General features: G+C 35.2%; 1 protein-coding gene across 1 annotated transcript in view; it reads right to left on the bottom strand.

Moving 5' to 3' along the window:
- The window catches only part of LOC111513738 (homeobox protein E60), a 44,118-nt gene extending 26,477 nt beyond the window's left edge, over nt 1–17,641 (bottom strand). Inside the window, exon 1 of the mRNA XM_074186345.1 lies at nt 17,608–17,641. Coding sequence (XP_074042446.1) covers nt 17,608–17,641 — 34 coding nt within the window. The remainder of the gene's footprint in view (nt 1–17,607) is intronic.
- Nucleotides 17,642–24,412: the final 6,771 nt, after the last annotated feature.

Here is a 24,412-nt window from a genome sequence, read left to right as displayed (position 1 = left end):
CATACGATGATTCAAATGACAGTGACCTGTAAAAAGGCCATCGGAGTTCATCCCTACTGTAGTCCATTAACTATTTGGTATCAAGCTTCGAATGGTGCATAAACGCCTTGAAGTGAGCCAGTCCTGGAAGATTCTGCCAGAGGTCCAGAAGTCAGCCCCGTTACAAACAGGTTTTCAAAGCTTGTTAGAGTCCCACTCTTGCTAACTTACCTGAAAGATCACTCACCAAATGAAGTAATCGGCTTCGTCAAGAAGATGGAATTAGTGGATAGAGTTTGAATAAATGTGATCCTCCAATGTGGAGGTTAGAATAGATCGTGTTATTTTCTGGTTCAACGCATTGTAGATTATTGCACTACTGAATTTCCAGTGATGATAATCAAAGCTTCAGACCATTTGATGTTTCATTGTTGGATCCGAAATTACTTCGCGATGAAAGCAAGATTATCAGTGATGATAATCAAAGCTTCAGACCATTTGATGTTTCATTGTTGGATCCAAAATTACTTCGCGATGAAAGCAACTTTCAGTTGCTTTCATGATGTTTTTAAAGGAGCGCACCGGTTGTGACGGCTTCCCATCCTTGCGGAGCTCTAGTTGTCTTTAGGTCAGCATCTGTACCACCAACTTTTTGGACTATTCATGTTGATGAATATCCTTCTTCATGAGCTAGTTCTTTGTCGATATTTACCTTCGTGTTACAGAAACTGAATGTATAATAAATGAGGATCTCAATGGTTTTTTTTGATATATTGGTGCATGGAGGTTGAATTTTCAACTCTGGTACCCATGTGAGTAGATTTTCTGTAGACAGATGTTTCCTATGTATTGTCCATACATTTCACCAACACCTATTGTGAGTTCTATCCATTATAAGATTCCTTTTCAACTATGAATTTTATGGAAGGTGAAACTCTTTGAGGAGTTGCAGAAAGGTGTCCAGTTCAGTGTCTCAGTGGTTCTGTACTAAGAAAGTATCAACGTCAAAAATTCCATTTATTCTCCATGAAAAAAAGCTCTCCCATCTGGAAAAAGCAGTTTTGGGCACATCTTTCTGGTAATTCCATGATTTATCTTATAGGTAACCTCATTCTGGCTTCCAGATCATCGGGTAGTTTTGACTGAATAATCGGAAGAGCTTCTTCGACATTGGCGAAAGTTATCCATTGATGGTATATTACACTTGCGATAGTTGATATTTCATCACATTCAAAGCAGTGAAGACATTTGAGATGAAGCTGATCATTATCTACTATTTTACATTTCCAATTCCGGATAATATGAATGTAGAACGGAGATTTGCTCTGCATCTTCTGCTCCACAATTACTCTTGGGGTTACTCTGATGCCAATTCTTGTATCTGGTGAATAGATTGATTGAACAGGTGATTTCCTAGGTTTCCTTTTCTTGAACTTTAGTCTACTCAACCTGCTGAAGAAGGCAATGCAGCAGGAGAAAGGCGATGTTTGCGGTTTTGATGGTTAAATTACAAATTGACAATAGAGTTTTGTTCAACCTACTCAAAATCGAACTCAATTTCATACTTTCTCATGGTCATATTACGCAGAGAATTTCTGAACTTTTCATGACTTTACACGCTTCATTCAGTACCATTTGAGACGTAAACACTTTGGACTGGTTGTAAAAGAAAGTAGAGAAAAGGATATCTGATCCAGTAGATGATCCAGGATCAAAAAAGGATCCACAGGAAATCTGTTATCTATCACATGAGAAGATTTTTCGTGAGACACTCCAAATCTCGAATGCCAAGAAAATTAGTGTAAGAAAATTAGTTTGATTTCTCCATATATAACTTCAATGTTAGCAACATACAAAGTAAATGATATTCCTTCGACTGGATCTCTTCGAGAGCCCTCCTCATCCCTCAACAAATGAGTCTCATCTCAATAAACACTCGAACTGAGTGGAAGGAACAAGGGTTGGGGACCTGTGGAGTCAATAGAAAGCGCTAGATCACGACCCCCCGTTCCGCAAATTAATGTAGTATGCGTGTAGTGATGACATTTTCAATATTAAAGCGACCCTTAAGTAAGCCGATAAGCGGAGATGTAGGGTCTAGCGCGGGATTTGCAAGAACATTCAATTATCGGGGTCGGCTGCGAACTTTGCGATAACAACCGAAACACATCGTGAATTTATATTAGGAGCAATTTCGGGGATGGCGATAGAGGTTGCAGGAATTGAAATTACAAGTGAAGCGGACCGACAAAACTGTTTTATTATTTACTCGGGGTGGCTGGAAAGGGTGCGATTTGTGTCCGGGTGTCGTTTTTATTGCGTTTTATTAACTGCTCTGCAGCAGTGATTCGGAGATAAGCATGTATATATATAAATATATATATATATGTATATATATATATATATATATATATATATATATATATATATATATATATATATATATATATATATATATATATATATATATAATTCTTATTTGAAACTTGAATGATGAATCCAGTAGGTAGTTACTCGACGTGTTCATATGGTTTAATTGTGCTTCACAAATCATTGGGAAGATAATTTTATGCCCTTTCAAATGATATATCACTCGACCCCACTTTCCATTCAAAATTTTAGGGTTGTTACTCACCCTCGCTAGGGGTTGAAGGCACAGGTAGAAAAATACATCTAAAATGTGTCCCCCCTCAAAAGCAAAATTGACCTGTCTGAGCATTTTAGCGTTGAGTTACAAAAAAAGGAGAAAAGCAAGGTGCATACTTTTCGTTGGACCACTCTGTATATTACCCGTTCAAATATCTTCGACAAAGCTGGTAAGAGTGTTATGGGTATGTAGTTTCTTACATGGTTCTTATTGCCGCTTTTGTGTATGGGGGTAACTCTGCCAATTTTGAGAAAGCTTGGAAAACGATTTTCTTACAAAGAAAGATTGAATATCAATGTCAGTAGTTGCTTTAACAAGTCACAGTAAGCCTTGAAAAAGTAGGCTGAAATGCCATCGATTCCAATGGCTGCTTTGGGTTTCACTGTCTTAATAGCATTTTCAACCTCTTGTTCCTTGATATCACCAATTTCAATAATGTCTAGGACATACTCAGGAACTAGTGTGGGGTTTACCGGCACACCGCTATTCGTGAAAGTTTATATCTATAACTTAGCTGAGAACTGACACATTCATTAATTTAAAGGCAGCACGAAGTTCACCGGGTCCAGTAGTATCATACTGAAGTGTTGTTGAATGTGTATTCACAATTTTAGATGACTCTGTATGAAACTAGCTATGATGATAATCAGATCATCCGCATAAACACTGAGTAAATTCCGATTTGTTTTCTGTTGTATCTTAATCGCGTCAACCCAGATAAACATAACCAAATGACACCGTCGGATCGCCCCGTTATTGCCTTCGTATGATATTTCAGCACCTGTCGATTATCGTTAACGTCGTTATTTTACTATTCAAAAGCTAAATGAACACGTCAGGACATATTATAAAATTATATTGCCTTGTGTGTGGTTCTTGGAATATGATACTTTATTTACATGGAGCAGGTGCTAATTCACCAAAAATATTGTGATGTGCTCAACTATATGCCAGTCAGAAATTTTACTTGAATTAATTATTATACAGGACGGATTCAGAAGAGTATCGTAGTCAAGACAAGGTCCATAGACCGGAGAATAATAATTGAATTGTGATAATATAATATTTTCTTCGTGGATGAATTGAGGTACATTTTATGAGGGTTTAGTAGTCTTAGTGCACCATAGGCTCGTTCAATATTTTGATTGGTGTTCTCTAAACCTTAACGACTCATCTGAAATTAAACCAAGACGTTTGCATTACTTCCAATTCTAATTACTGCATTATTTAGGTGCAGTTTCAAGTTATTTTTAACTAGCGATGCATGAGTATTGCTTCCTAATACTAGCCCTACTAAATTTTTTGGATTGAGCACGAGGAAATGCTGTGCGGCTACATTTAATAAAAGTTTCATTGTTCAACTTTGTAGCATCCTTTTGAAGGTCATTAACATCAAAAAGGAGGTACCTAAAGTTGAATGTCATCAGCATATATGTGCATTTGACAATGTTCAAAACAGTTATGAAATTGATTAGTATAAAGTGTGGAAAAAAACGGTCCCAGAACTGAGCCCTGAGATACTCCTAAGATGACATTTCTTGGTGTGGTTAATAATTTTACAAATTTAACGCTTTGTGTACGATTGGTGAGATATTACTGACAAAGCTGAAGAAATTCTGAACAGACTCCACTTGTTTTCAATATGCTTAGTAAAGTATCATGCCTAACCGTATCGAACGCTCTACTAAAGTCAAGCATTATCATTATGTATCAAATCAATATCTCTTTACGCATCTGGACACGCAAAAACAAGTGGGTGTTGTTTATTTAGAATTCGATCAAATAGACCTTTATGTTCTTCTCAGCAAATTGACAAAATTGGGACTCTAACCAACTGTTTACTCTAAATGAATCATATCTAGTTAACAGAAAACAATTCGTCGAATATGAATCTTTCAAATCGGTTCAGTACGTAGTTAAGTCTGGGGTACTACAAGGTTCTAATCTTGGACCTCTTTCATTTTAAATTTTTATTAGTGACTTGGCAACCTCTTTGAATATTCCTAGCCTACTATGTGCAGACGACCTGAAACTATATTATGAAATCGACGACATTACTGACTGCCAACGTATACAATATTAATTAGATGTAATCAAACTTTGGTGTAATAATAATCGCCTACAACTGAAAGTATCCAAATGTAAAATAATAACATTTACAACAAAAAAGCGAACTTTAATGTACGATTATTCAATCAACAATACTACAATCAACCGCGTACAATATTGATATAACATACGACAGTAAATTAACATTTACAGCATACATATGGAATATGACTGCTGATGCAAATAGGATGCTTGGATTCATTTACAGAAATGGCAAAAACTTCAAAAGTATTGCCGCCTTAAAATTGCTATATTTTGCTAAGTTAGAGTATGGCTCTGTGTTATGGAATCCAGTTAACGACTACCAAAAAACATCAATTGAGAGAGTAATGTCAGGTATTTTCGTGTTCTGGAATAAAAGTAATAATAGCAAATTTCCATGTAGAGGAATAGTTAGATGACAATATTATACTATCAAAGATATGTATCAAGAAAGACAAGATGTAGGGACAACAAATTTTTAGAAATTATTTATTGTAATGGCATCTTTGAGCACATTATATCAGTATGCGAGTCGTTAGCACTATTTAGGGATCGAAGTTGGTACAATAATTATTTTCTGGAGCTATTAAAGAAGGCATCTTTAAAGTAATCGCACTTTTGGTTCTCCACTTCGCGGTTAGTTGTTGTTATAGTATGCTTTCTGTTTCAATGGACTCACCATATACAGCGTGACTCACGGTCGATGGTAGGTTAAACGTTTCTGGAAAACGCAAAGCATGATTTTTCTGAAAATTTCACCTCTCACATTTCCTTACCTGTTCTATCGATCTAAAATATTTTCAGCATTGCGGCGTTACCACTTCTATCAAAAAGTCCTAGCAATTATATTTTTTTAAATGAAACACCCCGTATATTAATACATTTTTGGAATCGCTCTAGTATTTTAATACTTTTTTGTTGATAATGTCCTATACCTATCTCTATCTGTTTTCGAGATAAAAAATAAATTGTGCTACATATGGTCCAAAACATAGCCTTAATTGAAATTAAGTACATCAGTACTCTCAATTCATGAAAAGTTGATATTTTGATGATAGTTTGGACAAACTTAAAATATTCAAATAACACCAAGAAATCTACTCCATATCATACAGGGCGTGCTAAAATAACTATTATTTCCATTGTGCATAAAAGTAGTCGAAAGTTCATTTTTTCAAATGAAACCCCCTGTATATTACTCGATTAATTGAAAGATGGCGAAAAATGCTTCTAGATGATATACATGTCCCTATACCTAAATTGTCAAGTTTTCTTAATAAAGCCGTTTTTGTGGAAAAATAGTTATTCACGTTTTACCTACAAGTTTTGAAAGTGGCATTTTATTTTATGAGTGGGGATTATTGCAAAACGAGCGTCAGCAAGTGGAGCAAACTTACGAGCAAAATTAAATCACTTTTAACAAATGTATCATACAAATTTTTTTGTATAACGTTACTGCTGATGATAAAAAAAATTATAAGGTCCATGGGATTTGAACACACGATCTTTGGATTACAAGGCATATGTTACAACTACATACGCCAACTCACGTTATTTTAAGGAGGATTATTGGTTAGTCATGAAGGACTTTCTACAGTTGGACTGAATACTACTTCGTCATCGTCAGTAACTTCACAGGGATTTAATATTACCAATAGCACGAACTGCATGTGTGAACTTTTCTAAATGATTTTTTGGTAGGTGTTCTGATTGAAGTGTTTCTATCAAAGAGATTTTCAATAACAGTTGTACAAAAAATAATTTTTAAAGAATTTGATTTCTAGGTAGCCGTGGAAATATCAAGCTTATGACAGTTTGGTGACTTTTATAAGTAATTGATAAATGGTTATTGACAGTGTTTCAAAAAATCGCCAAAAATGAATGCAAATATTGATTATTCAAACGAAGTTCTCATGAAATTATTTATTATACACGGACAGTGTGATCAAATCATTGCCAGAACTTGTAGAAAATTCAACCAAATGTATCTTGAATTAACACCAATGAACGAGAGGAAGTTTGTAAGATTACAAAATAATTTCCTTAACTATGGCTATGGCATTACCAAAACCTGTTACTTGAATGAGGACAATACTGTTAACGTTTTGGCATATTTTTATGCATATCCAGAAGCTTCCATTCGCAGTGCAGAAAAAGATTTAGGTGTATCACATGCTTCAGTACAACGAATTTTGAGAAATCACGGAATGCATCCGTATAAATTTACCAAAGTTCAAGCTCTAAAAGCAGAAGACTTCGAATGTAGAATGCATTTTTGTGAATCCCTTTTGATACACAGGAAGATCGGGAATTTTTGTCAAAAATAATTTGGAGCGACGAATCAAAATTTACGAGGGATGGTATTTTCAATAGAAGGAATAAATATTTTTGAGCTGATCATAATCCTCATGTTACAAAAGAAATGGGTTTTCAAGAAAAATTTGACCTGAATGTTTTCTGTATTCTGAAGAACAATAAAATTAGATTTTTTATTTATGAAGACACACTGAATGCAGAGAGATATCTCCAAATATTAAGGACGACTGTAACCGATTTTTTGAAAAATTTGCCTTTAGAGGAATATATGAATTCGCGGTTTCAACTGGACGGAGCGCCAGCTCGTTCCACCCAGGAAGTTTTCAGGAAACTTGACGAACTCTTCGACGATCGTTGGTTTAGGCGTTTAGGGCCGTGGGATTGGCCACCGAGATCACCCGATCTCACGCCACTTGACTTTTTTTGATGGGGTGTTTCAAAAGAAAGGGTATATAGTACTCCAGTGCCTACCAAAGAAGAATTGCGACGGCGAATAGTGCGGAGTATTGAAGATCTGGATCCCCAAGAAATTGAAAAAGCAACCACAAGTCGCGTACAAAAAAACATTTCAAAGTATTTAGAATGTAATGGACAACATTTTCAGCATTTATTGTGAAAATGTGATATTTTGTTTACAATTTTGTTATTTTGAATCATCCTATTCTGTTATTGTCTGAACTTTCACATGTTTTAGCCCACAAAATCTTACTTTTCACCTAGAAATTAGTGATTTTTGGTACAGTTGTTCCCTGGAAACTTTGAGCCATAGTTAAGGAAATTATTTTGTAATCTTACAAACTTCCTCTCGTTCTTTGGTGTTAATTCAGGATACATTTGGTTGACAATGATTTGATCACTTTGTTCATGTGTATAATAAATAATTTCATAAGAACTTCGTTTGAATAATCGATATTTGCATTCATTTTGGAAGATGATTCGAAACACCGTCGATAACTCTTTGTAAATTACTTATAAAAGTAACCGAACTGCTATAAGCTTGATAATTCCACTGCTACCTAAATCCAAATACTAAAAAAAATAATCATCTTGAAGCATTTTTCACCATCTTCCAATTTACAGAGTAATATACAGGGGGTTTCATTTGAAAAAATGAACTTTTGACTACTGTTATGCACAATGGAAATAATAGTAATTTTAGCACGCCATGTATGATATGGAGTCGATTTCTTGGTGTTATTTGAATATTTCGAGTTTGTCCAAACTATCATCCAAATATCAACTTTTCATGAATTGAGAGTACTGATGTACTTAATTTCAATTAAGGCTATGTTTTGGACCATATTTAGCACAATTTATTTTTTATCTCGAAAACAGATAGAGAAAGGTATAGGACATTATCAACAAAAAAGTATTGAAATATCAGAGCGATTCCAAAAATGTATTAATATACGGGGTGTTCCATTTAAAAAAATTAAGTTGCTAGGACTTTTTTATGGAAGTGGCAACGCCGCAATGCTGAAAATATTTCAGATCGATAGGACAGGTAAGGAAATGTGAGAGGTGAAATTTTCAGAAAAATCATGCTTTGCGTTTTCCAGAAACGACTAACCTACCATCGACCGTGAGTCACGCTGTATATACGTACCCAATTGGGGAAAATAAGTTATAATTATGTTAATATTATTGAATAACATTTTCGGCGATTATTGGAACGAAGAAGCAGAGTTTGGATTTCGATTTTTAACCTTGCCTACCATTCCAATCTCTCAATTAATTAAAAACTGACCCAATTTCACAGTTATTCCACTAATTCCGAGAACGCCCCGAGTTGTCGATTTCGATTTACATAATCCTATGCAGAAATGCGGCTGGCATCCTATTAAATTATCACTAATTAAGAATAATAGACCTCAAACTTCCTAATGAGAATAAGAGAAAACCAGCACTTGTACTGGAATAACCGCAGAGAAAAAGAGCAGTCAAGAAATCATTAAGGTTATGTTTGAACAAAAAGGTCCCATTAGCCCGACGTTTATCTAATATTTGTCCACGGTTGTGTCTACGATAGCGGCCCACGTGAGAAACAAAGAAGGAACTATCCGATTTCCAACGGACCGGAGAGAAACGGGCGGACCACACAACGCGAAAAGTCTGGCCACCAATTAAGGATATAAAGCACATTAATTTGCTGATGGACCTCCTATATGTGTAAACTAACTCTAGCCTGGGTCCTCGGTAGTCGACGCTTTCTTTTTCTCCGGCTCCGCTGCCTTGAGCTGGACAGAGACGGCAGATCGGCCGAGTAGAGTAAATTTTAGGATCGAGAGTAACAATTGAGATACGGAAAGAAATGTATGTTAGTTATTCGTTTTTTCTGCGCCGGATCACGTTACATTCTCGATCGAATTTCGCGAATTTAAATGAAGAAAAACCGGGAACTGATTATACGAACGAATCAGGTTGGGCACGGCCAATTTGACGTGACTCATGATCCGATTGTTTGACTTGGACCACAATATTATTCAACACTTTGCTAATGAGCAATGTGTAGTGTACTACTGGTTTAATCAAAACAACAAATATTCTGATGAAATTTTGCCTTGTTACTCTTTGTTACTCGAGAGGTGTAACTCTTGAAGCGAAACAGTAACACGTCTTGATAATGCCATCTGAGATGATGGCGAAACGTCGACTATCGAATAGTACACAACGGATGAACACCCGGAAAAACAACACATCATATATATATATATATATATATATATATATATATATATATATATATATATATATATATATAGACAAAGATTTTATCGAGTGTGTATGATGTACAAATCAAAAATGAAACAATTAGTGGACATAACACTCCAAAAAGGGGGGCAAACCGCGGACACGTGTTTCTGGCTATTGGCCTCCTCAGCGCGGTGCAGCCAAGTGTAAAGGTGGGCAACACTTGTTTGCCGAAAGCAGGAACCAACACATATGCACGGAGTCAACAACAGGAGCCAACCGCACATTGGTGGTTCCAGTTAGAAGACCTAGAATTCCCAGGCTACATCTAACATGACCACGTAGGCAGCTATAGCTACCTGCGTGACATCCAGGTCCAGGATATAAATACAGACAAAGATTTTATCGAGTGTGTATGATGTACAAATCAAAAATGAAATAATTAGTGGACATAACACTCCATAACACTCCAAAAACACCATGCGGTTGGCTCCTGTTGTTGACTCCGTGCATATGTGTTGTTTCCTGCTTTCGGCAAACAAGTGTTGCCCACCTTTACACTTGCCTGCACGCTGATGAGGCCAATAGCCAGAAACACGTGTCCGCGGTTTGCCCCCCTTTTTGTAGTGTTATGTCCACTAATTGTTTCATTTTTTATATATATATATATATATATATATATATATATATATATATATATATATATATATATAAATTAATAGATAAGTACTCTTTGATCATTCCCATATTGATTTCAATTTAAGAGCCACCGTTAGACAGCTGTTTCAGCCTATTGGGCATAGTCAGTACCGGGCAGGCGGTCCTCGATTGAAGACAAAATGAGAAGAAACCAAGAAAGTACTTGATAAAAATAGCTGCGTAAACGCAAGCGAAACATAAGTGGAACCATCTATTGGTATGACACCCATCCATATGGAAACCCATCATCAAACGAAAAATGACCAACTCCCGCCAAAACGGTCATCTCTCACGGAATCAGTGAAGCGGAAAATGGAAAGTAGAGAAAGTGAAAGTATTTCAACGGCCTATAAAATAGTCATCTCTCGGAGGAATCAGTCCAGTCATCACCCGAAGACGATTGTAGATACCAACAATCGAAACGTCGTGAACTAACATGACTTGGAATCTCTGTACTTTTTTATTTTTTTATTATTTTCTTTTTTCATTCCTTTAATTTTTATTTATTCAATTATTATATTTTTACTTGTAGGTTATTTCACTATCATTTCATTTCAGGTTTATTGTTGCTTAATATAATTGTTTTTTTCAACTATTCTTTTTTAATTATTCTTTTTTACTTGTTTCAGGGATTTCAAATCATTTTATATAGTAGACAATGGAAGTCCGAACTAGTGAAATTCAACCTAATAGGTGTTGCCACCTATCACCCAAGCACCTCCCAAATTAGGGTGTTACTTGGGTGTTAGGTTTCAAAAATAGGTTTGATAGCTATCAAACAAAACCGCCTGACCAATAAATATATTGAGTTTAGTTTAATCTTCCTTCTGTTTGAAAAATCTTTTCAAAATCTGTTTTTCCGTTAACCAGCTGTCGCATCCCTACGAAAGACAACCCTGAGAAGTCAAAACATGTGCGAGCTAAGGATTAACGAGGTATTACCTTCTAACGTGTGATTCCTAGCACGGTTTGGACGATAGCAAGTGAAGATCGATTGTTCAGACTAGGGCTTGAACCACCGACCAACACGGCAGTCAATTCGAGTGAGTGAACAAAGCATCCACGTTGAACCGCCCGCGGCTACCGACCGACCTGAAGATGGTCACTTGGTGATTGAAACATGTGTAGAGGTGTTAAAATACCGGTTTGGTGTTGGGATAGAACTCCAGAAATATTTAATGAAAATATAAGGAAAAATATTAGATTAAAATCTAAAGTCGATCTGACACGAAAATGTGTCTAAAATCATCCCGTTCCTGGGGAAGAACAGTTTTGGTGCGCACTGTAAAGTTATACACAATACTGAAGAAGGCATTAGAATTGTGCCTGGAGGTATTTTCAAATCTCTTTATTTCCAAAATATCTGTACTGGCCTTGTTCATACTGAACACCTTGTATGATACTGTTCGTTGATACTTCCTTGTTTTTTGATTGAATAGTGTATCGTCCTCCTTTCAGAAATGCCACGCCTCAGTGAAGATTATCTAGCTATTTACATATTCAATTTTTTCGACAGTCACTGTACCATCAGGTCGATTTGCTGTTGTTTTTTTTTTCTATTGAATAAGCGGTGGGAGTGAAAAAATGTATGTAGGTGGAGAATGTACAATAGCAACCAATTATGATGGCTCATCGATTTGTTCCCTTTTATATTTCGTGGAATGAATTGAATGAAGAAAATGAAACTCGTAGAAATCCAGTACTGATTATTAAAGAACTACGGTTTGAGGAGGGCTTGATAGATAGATAGCTATCTAAAACTTGTATATGAATAATTTCTACGGTATCACATACATTGTAGTTGATCACTTACGATTAGGATATTTTTCCCAGATTTCCCGGACAATTTTCTTTTTTTCCTGAAGTTCATCGAACAATATCCTCATCCAACTTTTTGAGTACTATTTTGATGGTTCTTAGATTGTCGTAACTACCGGAAGTAATCTCAATCCCAGGTATCTTGTAATACAATCTACTATTTGTTTTTTCAATAAAATGCGGCATGAAAATAACAATAATTTTTAGACCAGGCAAGATAATCATTTTCCAACAAAATCAAATCGTCAGTGGTAATATCAGTAATATAAAAATAAATCACAACATTGTGTCCAATGCCTAAGCATTGGGAAGAGTGTAGGTGTTTAATACCTTCTGAATAATGAAGGACTATTTGATAATGAGGAACAAAAAAAAAAATAAACAGCCAAAAATTAACAGTCAGAGTAATATGAAACGAGCGAATGAATGTCATTACGTAGTGTCATCAATGACATAAGTAGATTCAACTCATTAGTGACATAAATTCGTAATTTTATGGATGAATTTGAGTTGTTCATCTACAATGTTATCCAGATGTTCTTTCCCATCAAATAAAGCATGTTAAACTATAAAAAAGCGGTAGCAAAATTTTCATCAATACAATATTGTAATAAATTTTGATACCCGTCTATAATAGTCCACATCTGGTTCTATTGTAATTATAATCGGGAAGTATACAATTTTATTTTCTTGTAGGATAAGCATATTACATATGTTCTGCTAAGTATTTTTCTTACTTTCGTTTCTGAGTTGACATATTTTAAAAATCTAAGTGTTCGTTATCGTAAATATTTTATATTTTTTAAAATATTCTCGACAAGATCAACTTGGTTTAATATCGAACAGAATGCGTATAGCCCTTGTGAGTAATGAATATGAACGGTGCTGAAATGGCTGTACCCCAAAATTCTACACCATATTGTGAAATACTGGTGAAATATGCAAAAATAAACCATTTTAGCAGAAAATTTGTATTCTGTTTCATGACTCGAATAGTTTAAATAGATCTGCTGAGTTTTTCACCTACTTCTCTTGTTTGACATAACCAATCGATCAATTTCTATACCTTGGAATTTAGGGTTACTGACAGATGATACGTGCTCTTGATCTGATCTGTCATAAGTTTTGCCATATCGTTAATATATAGCTAGAATAAAATTGGGCCTAGGACTGACTCCTGAGGAACTCCGCATATAATTTTTCCACTATCAGATGTGTTGTTGCTCAATGTTATTTTTTGACTTCTACCAGTAATATAAGATCTGGATCATTCTAAGGCTGTTCCCCGGATTCCATGATGGAAGAGTTTTTGCAGCAGGATTTTATGTTCCACGCCATCAAATTCCTTAGAACAGTCCAGAAATACTGCCGCCGTCACTTCTTTATCATTTAGGGTCGTGTAGACGTTTTTGAGGAAATGAAAGACGGCCACATTCATGTTTTTTCTGTCGGTAGCCAAACTGTATGAGAGCTATAATTTCATGTTTTTCCAAGAAACCCACTATCCCACAATTGACTAGTTTTTCAATGGGGTCATCAATGACACCTCCTTTGTAACTAGAAGGAAAGACACCAGAGTAGTAAACGACGAGTTTATAGCTATTACTGAAGCTTGAACAGCTCCATAAGGCAATTGTGAAAACAACTTTGCTGGTGAGTTGTCTTCACTAGCAGAATTTTTGTTTTATTTCTTCTATTACTAACTTCAGCTCACTCAAATCTGTGTCATTTAAAAACAAGGAACACATAGAAGAGCTCACCTTACTAAAATTTCGAAGCAGGTCAACAGTTGGAATGATATCGTTAATTTTGATGCTATTGAACAATAATAATCATTTAAGTGATTTAGATTTATCTTTATTTCCGGATGGTCCTGTTTCTTATTTCTTGTCAAGTCATTTACTATTGCCCACATTTCTTTTTGTTTATTTTATGCTTCATTCAGTGTATTATTATAATAGTGTTCTTTGGCTAGTTTAATAGTGTGTCTGTAGATGCGACGAAAATTATTAAAGTGTGACATAAAAAATATATTATCACTGTGGAATTTTCTAATGGTATGTAGGCACCTTAGATTTTTCGAAGTAATTTTAGGTCCTTTACTTATCCAAGATTTGGATTTTTTCCGTTTTATCAAGCGCAGGGAAAAGGCCTTGCTGAATTTTTCACAGGCAAGTTTCTGAAATTCATTCACTGGATCTTCTGCCCCATGTATGCAATTCCAATCTGTGGTCTGACAGATTTAAAAAACTATACCTCTCGATTTGATCTCCGCAAACAAACAATTTGATAAACCATTTTCTGTAAGAGCAATTTTTTGAAATTGTCAGTTGTTGTCCTAAGCACAATTTGCGTTTTAAATAAATAAAAATGATGTTTAAAAGAATTATTCTGAGGCCGTCCGTTTGTATAAATGTATGTATGGAAACCAACATGTTCATGATAGCTCCCGAAAAACTTAACTAATCGAATTCATTTTTGTTTTTAACGCTTCGGTGTTATCTAAAATTATGTCCTTTCGAAGATCACGGTATAATTGAATGTGGTTTGACTATAATCAACAAAAACTAAATCCACGTATGGTTTCTGTATCTATGTAAATATAAGGTTTATTTACTAGCTATGCGCAGTACCTTCTTTTCTGGCTGAGCAATAGCGCGGAATATTTGAAAGTATTGTTTTATTCTATTCATAATAAGCGATTAGAGTGATCAAACGAAAAGTATGCACCTTGCTCTTCTCCTTTTTTTTGTAACTTAACGCAAAAATACTCGGACAGGTCTATTTTGCTTTTGAGGAGGACACATTTTAGATGTATTTTTCTACCTGTGCCTTCAACCCCCTAGCGAGGGTGAGTAACAACCCTAAAATTTCAAATAGAAAGTGGGGTCGAGTGATATATCATTTGAAAGGGCACAAAATTATCTTTGCAATGATACCTAATATGTTGTATTTCACTCAAACATGTAGGTATTATGAAGAAAAACAACTACAACCCAGTACTTTGAAATGTGTAATTGACTTAGTAGAATCCTACTTCAGCAAGTGCTGAAAATGTGACCCATTTGCTTCCATACAATAATACAGATTTTGTTCAAATCTATTCCTAACATTCTGTAGCATATCAGGTGTTATACTTCTGCACTCTGCTGTAATTCGTTGGCGAAGATCTTCTATGGACTCGTGTTGCGTAACAAAAAACTTATTTTTCAAGTGTCCCCAAAGGAAACATTCTGAAGGCAATAAATCAGGTGACCTGGCAGGCCATTCGACGGGGCCTCTCCTTCCAATCCACCGTCCAGGAAACCGGTCATCTAAAAACTCTCTTACCGGAGCAACAAAGTGAGGAGGTGCTCCATCTTGCTGGAAATGAAGCCGATCATCATTATGATTTTGGTCATTTTCAATCATTTCTGTTATTAGAGGATCAATTGTATCTTCAAGCATGTTCAGGTAGACCTCACCAGTTAAATTCCCAGGAATAAAAAGTGGCCCTACGATATGACTACCTAATATGCCACACCAGACATTGATTTTTTGAGGGTACTGGGTATGGACTTTTCTGAATAAGTGTGGGTTACTGTCATCCCAGTAACGGCAATCATGCCTATTCACAGCTCCATTCAAAAAAAATGCACTCTCATCGGAAAAGCACGTGTTGAATGATAGGTGCGGATCATCAATTAGTAGCTGGCTCAGTTGTTCACAAAATTGCAGCCTTCTATCAGGATCATCTTCATTGAGTTCCTGTACTAATTTAATTTTGTACAGATGAAATTTATAGGCTTTTAATATCAGTATTATGGACGAACGGGAGACACCTGAGGCTGCAGCAAGCTGACGGGTACTTTGAGTATGATCCAATTCAACATGTCCCAAAACAGCGACTTCCACTGCTTCATTTCTGATCGGTTTCCGTGGCTGGTGTTTCACATTACAGACAGATCCGGTATCGACAAACTTTTGGACTAACTTGGCAACGTACGAATCATTCACATTTTTCACGGGATGACTGTTATTAAAGAGGCGAGTAGTAAGTCTAGCACAACTATTATGTTAATAATAAAGTTTAACAATTTCAACTCGTTCAGGAATGGAATAAACCATTTTACAGTAAAGTTGAAATAATTTCAAAAGCAACCGAACTGAATCAATGAACGTTTGCCTAAATTATTTTTGTACACTTATCTGCTGTTGTTATTTGAACCAAAAAACGCACGAAAGAAATTGAGGAATGTAGTAGTGATAAAAATGCCGTTTTTTTCCGCATTTTCATTAACACCAAAAATATCGAGTAAATGCTCTTGCTTTTTTATAACTATTCAAGTAAATACAAGAAATTGGGTAACATTGGAAAGAGAATTTTATGCCCTTTCATATAATATATCACTCGACCACTCATAGATGTTTTGAGAGTATCGACTAATTAAATACTCAATTTCATTTCAATAATTTCTGATGTGTTTAATGGTAACTACAAATATCTAATTTCAGCTACAATCAACTCCATCGTTTGTAGTTTGAGGACAATTGTTATTTTATGATCTGAAGTCTTGTTATCGTAGTTTTTTTGCAGTACTTCAAAAGAATATAAAATATAATAATATTTTGTTGTTAGTACAATAAACTACAATCCATTTAGAACCTATTTCAGAACTTTTTGGCACATTATTACCCGTTCTTCGTAATTAGAATAATATCAATAGTACTATTTCAGTAACCGATAAGATATATAAAAATGAACATTACTACATTTATTAGTATTGTTTGTAGGTAAAGTGGGCTAGAAAAAGGTTTTTTTCCAAAGCGGGTTCCAGCGTGACGGAGCTCTGATAGCTCCCAAAGTTTTGATAAAATAAATATAATTTATAAAGACTAAAAACACGCTTTTATTGCAGACGAAACTAAAAAATTAAAAATATAGTTTGAAAAACATGCTTCTGAAGAACATCGAACTAAAAAGTTAAAAATATTTTTTTATCAAGCGCCCGTCGTTTTTTTTACAATAATACTAATATTTTTCGTTAGTTATTGTTCTGAACTTATTTAAAAAAATATTTTTAACTTTTTAGTTCGATGTTCTTTAAAAGCGTGTTTTTTATTTTTCTAAACTATATTTATCTCTGCTATATATTCGTCCGTACAGTTTACCCTGGTGTAGGTTTTTATGTCTGAGAATGTTCAGGATGAAAAGAATAGCCTCATGATCAGGTGATCCTGGATTTCTTGTTCCTATCGTAGAATTTCTAAGAAAACTCTCTGGCACAACTTTTCCATCTGCCAATTTCTCAATTATTGCGCAAAATATTCTGCAATTCGTCCCGTATACATAAAAAAGGCCACTTCGTCCCCGCTTCTAAAATTACCCACATAAGGTTCATCTTTCTTCTGTTTGCCCATCTTAAACGGGTACCTATTTAAAGAAAGATAGCTTTGTGAATGCCAGCATATTCGTTTGGATAAATTACGAAATGCCACACACGCAGCTGCCAGGATGAGATGTCTTCATCAAGTAACTATTCATGACGTCATCGAAAAAAGAGGACCGACAGAATCACATGTATCTTAGTAGGGGGGCATGTATGCTCATTTATTATTAAATGAGCCGGATTTTTATTTGATGCGACCGGATTTCTGCGGGTATCGATTCCCACGGCCTTTTATGATTGCATGATTAATTTTATTGAAAAAGCTGCTCATTTTTGTAAGTCCGTATTCGATGAAATATCGTCGTTGGCTAATTATGAAAAATTGCAAATCCATTTTGAACATAATTGAACAGTACTTGGGAAATTTGAGTTAACAAATAAATCGGCTAGTTTCGTTGATATACAGGGTGTTTCCTAAATACGGTACAAAACTTCAAAGGATGGTTCGTTGAGTCGTTTTAAGAAAAATAGTTCCTATGAACGTATGTCCGAAGTTGCTTCGTTTCTCAGATACAGGGTTTTAAAGTTGTGTATTTATAAAATATCATAAATATTTTTACACCGATTTAGTTGAGATTTGCTACAGTTATTTGAAGTAATAAGGCGCTTATTTAGCCCTAACTAGATTCAAATTATTAGGTCTAGTGGAGTCCCAGTAACACCACAGCCAGCAATATTGGATAAAAACGCACGCCACTGACTTGTTGTAGTTTTTAATTTTTTTTAATAAATCAAACTGAAAATACTATTTTTTCGAGAAAAAAAATTGAAGCCCTTTGCATATCAAGAACACCTGCTTTGGAAACCAACAGAGTAATTCCATGTGCTTAAATTGAAAGTTTAAATGAAAATGTAGGTGGTGGAAGACCGGAAACTGTAACAACGCCTGAACTAGGTTAGGTTAGGTCCAAAGTGAATGGGTCTATTCGACCTTCCACCGCAACCCGAAAGGGTTTATTGTGGCTCACACAACAGAGCACAAAGTATGTGCTCTGTTGTTTCATCATTTTCCAAACAGAGGCGAAACACAGTGTCTTCCGACAGTCCGAGTCTCTTCATATGATGATTCAAATGACAGAATTGTGTTGTAATGTATTGTATTGTATTTTATTGGTCAGAAATACACGACATAGTGTTTTGACAAGGCATTGACTACACCTAATCCTAAATCTAAATAAAATTTGTTTATGATCAAAATATACATATTGGATTTCACAATAATTATTATACATTTTTGGATTCCAAATTTCAAAATTTATAAAATTTATTTACATGTTTGTTGAAATGGGTTCAACAATGTTACACACAGTTTATCGACTAACATTGAGGCAATCTAAATGCAGAGATATCATAATAGGCAGAGCATTGTAAGTGAGTTTTCAGTTTTGCTTTAAAAATGGCTATTGGAGCTTCTTTGATAAGGTATTGTAGAGAATTGAATAATCTGATACCATTAAATTTTTTATTCGTAGAGATTAATCTGTTATTTGGAATAGCGATATGGGATCTCATTCTGGTCAGATAATTGTGTGTATCTCCATTAAGTGTGTACAAATGCATGTGCGTTTTTATGTAGCTTGGTTCATTGTAAATAATTGCTGACGGAAGTGAGAGTATTTTAAACTAAATGAACCATGGTTTACAGTTTTCAGTCTGAGTTATACCGGCCAGAGCTCTAATGGCTCTTTTCTGGATAATAAATATCGACTGAGTGTAGCAAGATTGGCCCCAGTTAATTAGACCGTAAGTCATAATACAGTGAAACATTCCATCGTAAGCAAAGATGGCTGGCTCCAAGTTCACCAGCGATTTCATTCGTCTAATTGCAAATATTGCTTGTGATAACTTGCTTCTTAATTGATCTACATGAAGTTTCCAATTTAAATTGGAAGTTGTCAATTATTTCAGTTTATTGTATTTGTTTGCAAATGTCGTAGGACGAAACTGCAGTAACATTAGTTACAAATAAAAGTGATATAAAACATAGGAAGTTCCAATTATTATTTTTCATGATGATCTATCACATACTAATGGCTACATCTCTTTTAAGTTGCTTGTAGTTTTCCGTTTCGTGTCTTAACTAAGTGGCTCTTAACTGGATGACAATTCAATAGTGTCCGACCGAAAGTTCGGTTTCGGTCGAGTTTCGGCAAAAAAAAACGAGTTTCGGTTTTGTGTCGGTGGCAAACCTGCCGAAACTACGACCGAAACCGAAACTGCATATAGGAGTTCCCGCTCTGTTATCGGTCATGTTCGGCGCGTTGAATTTCATACAATCGACGAAGACATTTTGCCGCTTCCACGTGCCTAATCATGTCGTGACTTACTTTTTGATTTACTTTGTTTATTACAGAAATATTAAGTACCTATTGTGATATAAGGTAACAACTTAAATAAGTAATTTTATGTTTAATATTTTCGAAAAACCATCAATAATATTCAAAAGAAGAACGCTCTGAATGGCAGTATGCTTGGTATTGAAAATAAGTGTCTGAGTCTTGCGCGTGTTCAAGCTTAGTTCGTTTGCCGTGAACCAGTCAGTAGCTTGATTGATTATCGATCCTATCATTTCATCAATTCTTGTGGAGTTCTTTTCGATTCTGGATGCGAAGCATCATCGGCAAACAAGGTTGTTAATGCGTTTGTGCTTTAGGGTATGTCATTTATATAAATCAAGAATAATAGCGGTCCCAAAACGCTTCCTTGTGGAACATCTTTTGCGTATTACTTGAACTTGAACTGCTCTGATTATTGCAGTGAACTGTTTGGGATCAATTTTGAAGGTCATCAGTTTTATTGCGGAGTCAGAAAATGCGTAGAATTTTAACTTGTCAATTAGCTACAAACTCAACAATCTTCTCACTGCTTCAGCTGTAGATTTTCCTTTCCTGAAACCATACTGATGTTCTGAGAAAAAAAATCAACTCCTGGACATTCCCGTACATTTTTTTACCCAAAATCCGGAAACACCCTGTATATTACATAAAGATTTCCTGTTCAGAACATCCGAATGAAACGCAGCAAGTGAGCCACTAATTAAAAATCGGCGGTTAAAAATCTCGTTCGACGCATAATATTCCGTCATTATCAGCATCGGACAACATAATTGTCGGGAAATTGGGCAATAAGAAAACTAAGTTCTACTCGTACATCTGTCACAGGATCTCGGATGGCTGAGATATTTTTGTTTATTTGTCTTTTCCATTACACGTTCCTTTTTGTATTTCAAGTTGGGTGGGCGAACGATATAGACATATAAGTCGAGCTAAATGACTCAATATTTCGGTAGCATAGCGGGTTATGAGAGCTAATGAACAGATATAAAATACAGATTAGCTTTTATTATGTTAATTAATTTCCTTGATTAAAAGTTTTTTACGATGAGAGAATTGGTTTTCTGTTTTACGTATATGGATTGTCGGATATTGTGGTTTTTATTGTTTGTGTAACTGTTGTCGTTTATATCTTCATTACTTTCCAGGAGTAATTCCGTTTCATTTTTGTGTCTAACCGAACAGCGGCGGCTCGTCAAAGGAGGCAAGGGAGGCTTAGCCTCCCCATAAAATTTGAGGCTATTCATCGCAATAAATTAAAAGTTATTGACAAATAAATATGATTATTTTTTTCTAAAAATGCTTGGGTATCAATAACGAATAAACCATCAAGCCATCAACTTGAAATAATAAATGCCATACGTTGCAAGGGAGCCAAGCCTCCGACCGCTTCAAAACACACAAGCTCCGCGAGACCGATCCAACCAGCGACATACGTCCCGATTTGTCATTTCAGTTGCATAAATTATAGCGTTAGAGGAGGCTAGCCTCCAGTTGGTCTCCGTTAGTGTACGACTGCGTTTGTTTTTTATTTAATTATTTCGGACGGGATGCTGTGACGGACCGGGACTGAAAAATATTTCGGTAAATCGTTTTAGTGTTTCTTGATAATATTTGTTATTTGTGTATAAAACAGGCAGTATTGTATTATAGCATTGCTTTTTGGTAATATTTTTAATGTGATATCACCCAAATATTAGAGTTATGTTTCATTTATTGAAGTTTGTAACTCAAGCAAAGAATTTTATTTTTATGTTTTTGTTTTTATTTTTATTTTGTAATTTGTTTTTTTGAGTTTTTGTTCGTCTTGGTTAAGAACGAATGTTATGTTTACTTTTAGTTTCTTCGTTCATTTTTTTCCTATCAAAAATTACAAAATACACCTTTCAATTCACCTTTCAAAATGCGGGACCCTCGCAGACTATATTGAACTTGAATGACCGCCGATTAAAAGTAGTTTGCGGGTGCCATGTGAATTCCCTTCCCTTCCTACCCCATACATCCTTAATTTTGCTTCAAATAGGTGAGGTACCCCAAAAAATGTTCGCGCCTCCGGCGGGCTTTTCTGTGTGTATATAATCTTTATGACTTTAGCTTCCCCTGTTCTCCAATTCACGAGCCGTTACTGTAACCGAATCATTCATCAAGGTATAATAATTTGTGTCGCATGTTTGACATTGATGAGAGGGAGAAGCAGGGAGAGACAGAGACACAGAAACAAAGTGTATACAAATCGCCTTCAAAGTAAAAAAAATAACTATACAAGATACTATGAACAATATAAAACGGGCAGGAGTCGTAGATCCATACAGAAAAATGCACTCAAGAGGTGAAAAAAATAAATAACAGCGACTGTGAGCAGGAATTTACAAATCTCAAATCATACAAGCCTCAAATCCTGCTAAAAATTCACAAGCCAAGGTAGTCATTGAGGCCCGTTGCCTCCGCCAAAGCTTGTAGAAAAAATGTGTAAATTCACAGAACATTATGTTGACCACAAATAACCAACGTAATGTGATGTGAAGTTACAATAGTGATTGTAATGAAGACAGTCCGTTATAAATTATGTAAAAAACGGTTATAATAGATGATAACATGGGAAACGTGTTTTCTCACAATTCCTAATGAACGAGTAGAATATAAATTGGAGTAATCATGCGTATAATTTGTAATTTTAAATTTCCTCAATGGTAATTTTCAAAACAACTTATGTAAAATTCGCCTTGTTATTAACAGGATTTCATATACTTAATATAAAAATTCACACTGTAAATTTTCATTTTATATGTATGTTTACACTTTCTACTGTAATTTTTCAACGTAAATTCAGATATTCATCGCATTAGAGTAAAATTTGCTATTGCTCTATAGCACATTGGAAGGTGGTTGTATATTTTCCTGCTCTCATATATCAAAGAAAATTTTGTAATTGCTGATTCTGAGATTGGCAAAGGTAAATTTCGACTTCCTCTCATGGGGTAACGTCGGTCATTATTTACTGCTGAGTTAGAGTATTTTTCCTAAATTAAGCAAACGGTTTCTAAAAGGAATGAACAAGGTACAGTTAGAATTTTCTGACTGATGAAAAGTGGTTTGCAGTGGTCTTGTGATTTTGCCCTACATATGTATCTGACAGCCCTTTTTTGTAGATTGAATACTGAATTGAGTAATTGCTGACTACAAAAGCCCCAAAAGGCAATTCCATATCTCAAGTGCGACTCCATCAGGAGTATCAAGGAAAAATACTGGCAGAAGATTGATTGAGTTCGTTAGAAACGACTGGAACTACATAACAGCCAGATGATATTTCTTTGCATAAATTTGTTATATGCTCATCAAATTTTAATTTATCATCTATAAATACCCCTAAAATGATGTGTGAGTTTTGTTAACTATAGCGTGATTTTCTATGAGTAAGTCGTCGAAATTGAGTTCGAAGCAAACTATGTTTGTTTCATTTGTGTACAAATAAAAGGAGTTTGAATCGCACCATTGTTTAACCCTATAGAGATCCATAGTTATGATGTCTCTGAGAATATCTTCATTTGTCCCACGCCAAAGGATAGTGGTGTCATCTGCAAAAAGTGTGAACTTTCCTTTAATGTCAATGGTTGGGTACCAAATCATTCAGATGAAGCAGAAAGAGAATAGGACCCAGAACCGAACCTTATGGTACACCTGATGACTACTGCTTCCTTCCTTTAGATAACTGTAAAGCCAGTTATATGACAATCCTCCTAAAGCCATAGCACTGAAGTTTAAATAATAATGTTTCATGGTTCACGCAGTCGAACGCCTTTGAGAAATCACAGAATATTCCCCCAATACATTCTCTTTTATTTAAACCAATTTATACATCTTCCAGAAAAGAGAAGATTGCATCGCCTGTGTTTTTTATGGCTTTGGAATCCACATTGAGATTCGCATAGTATGTTATGATTACTTAGGAAGTTATAGTCTGGTTCACATGTACTCCATTTAGCTCTTTTTGGTGACATTTTTCAGCCCTGTCCAAAAATTACGACCAAGGTGTCATTCTATTCGTATTTTTGCCTAGAAAGTTTAAGGAAAGGTCCGAAAACGCGCCGATAAAAATTACAAAAGTTATAAACAATTAAGTGAAAAAAAAATGGGGCTTTAGTTTTTTCTTAATATCTCGGAAAATCTTCAAAATTTTGGAAATTTGAAAAAAGATTTGAAAAGATCAATGAATTTGCGTAAAAAAAGTGTCCGACTCCCGAAACTGTATCTCGATTATTTATAATTTTTACAGAGCCCTGAAAATAGAGCCAAAAGCGGGTAGTCTGGCTTCCGCGCGCCTTTCGTCACTCTGACATAAAAACAAAAAAAATTATTTAAACATATCAAATGTTAATATTAAAGGATAAAAAAATTCATGTAATGTTGGG

This window comes from Leptinotarsa decemlineata, unplaced genomic scaffold (assembly GCF_025532065.1).
Source record: "Leptinotarsa decemlineata unplaced genomic scaffold, Ldec_3_MD MMD2_tig00078422_RagTag_RagTag, whole genome shotgun sequence".
NCBI lineage: Eukaryota > Metazoa > Arthropoda > Insecta > Coleoptera > Chrysomelidae > Leptinotarsa > Leptinotarsa decemlineata.
The sequence above is the reverse complement of the archived record's forward strand: the minus strand, read 5'-3'. Positions and strand labels throughout refer to the sequence as shown.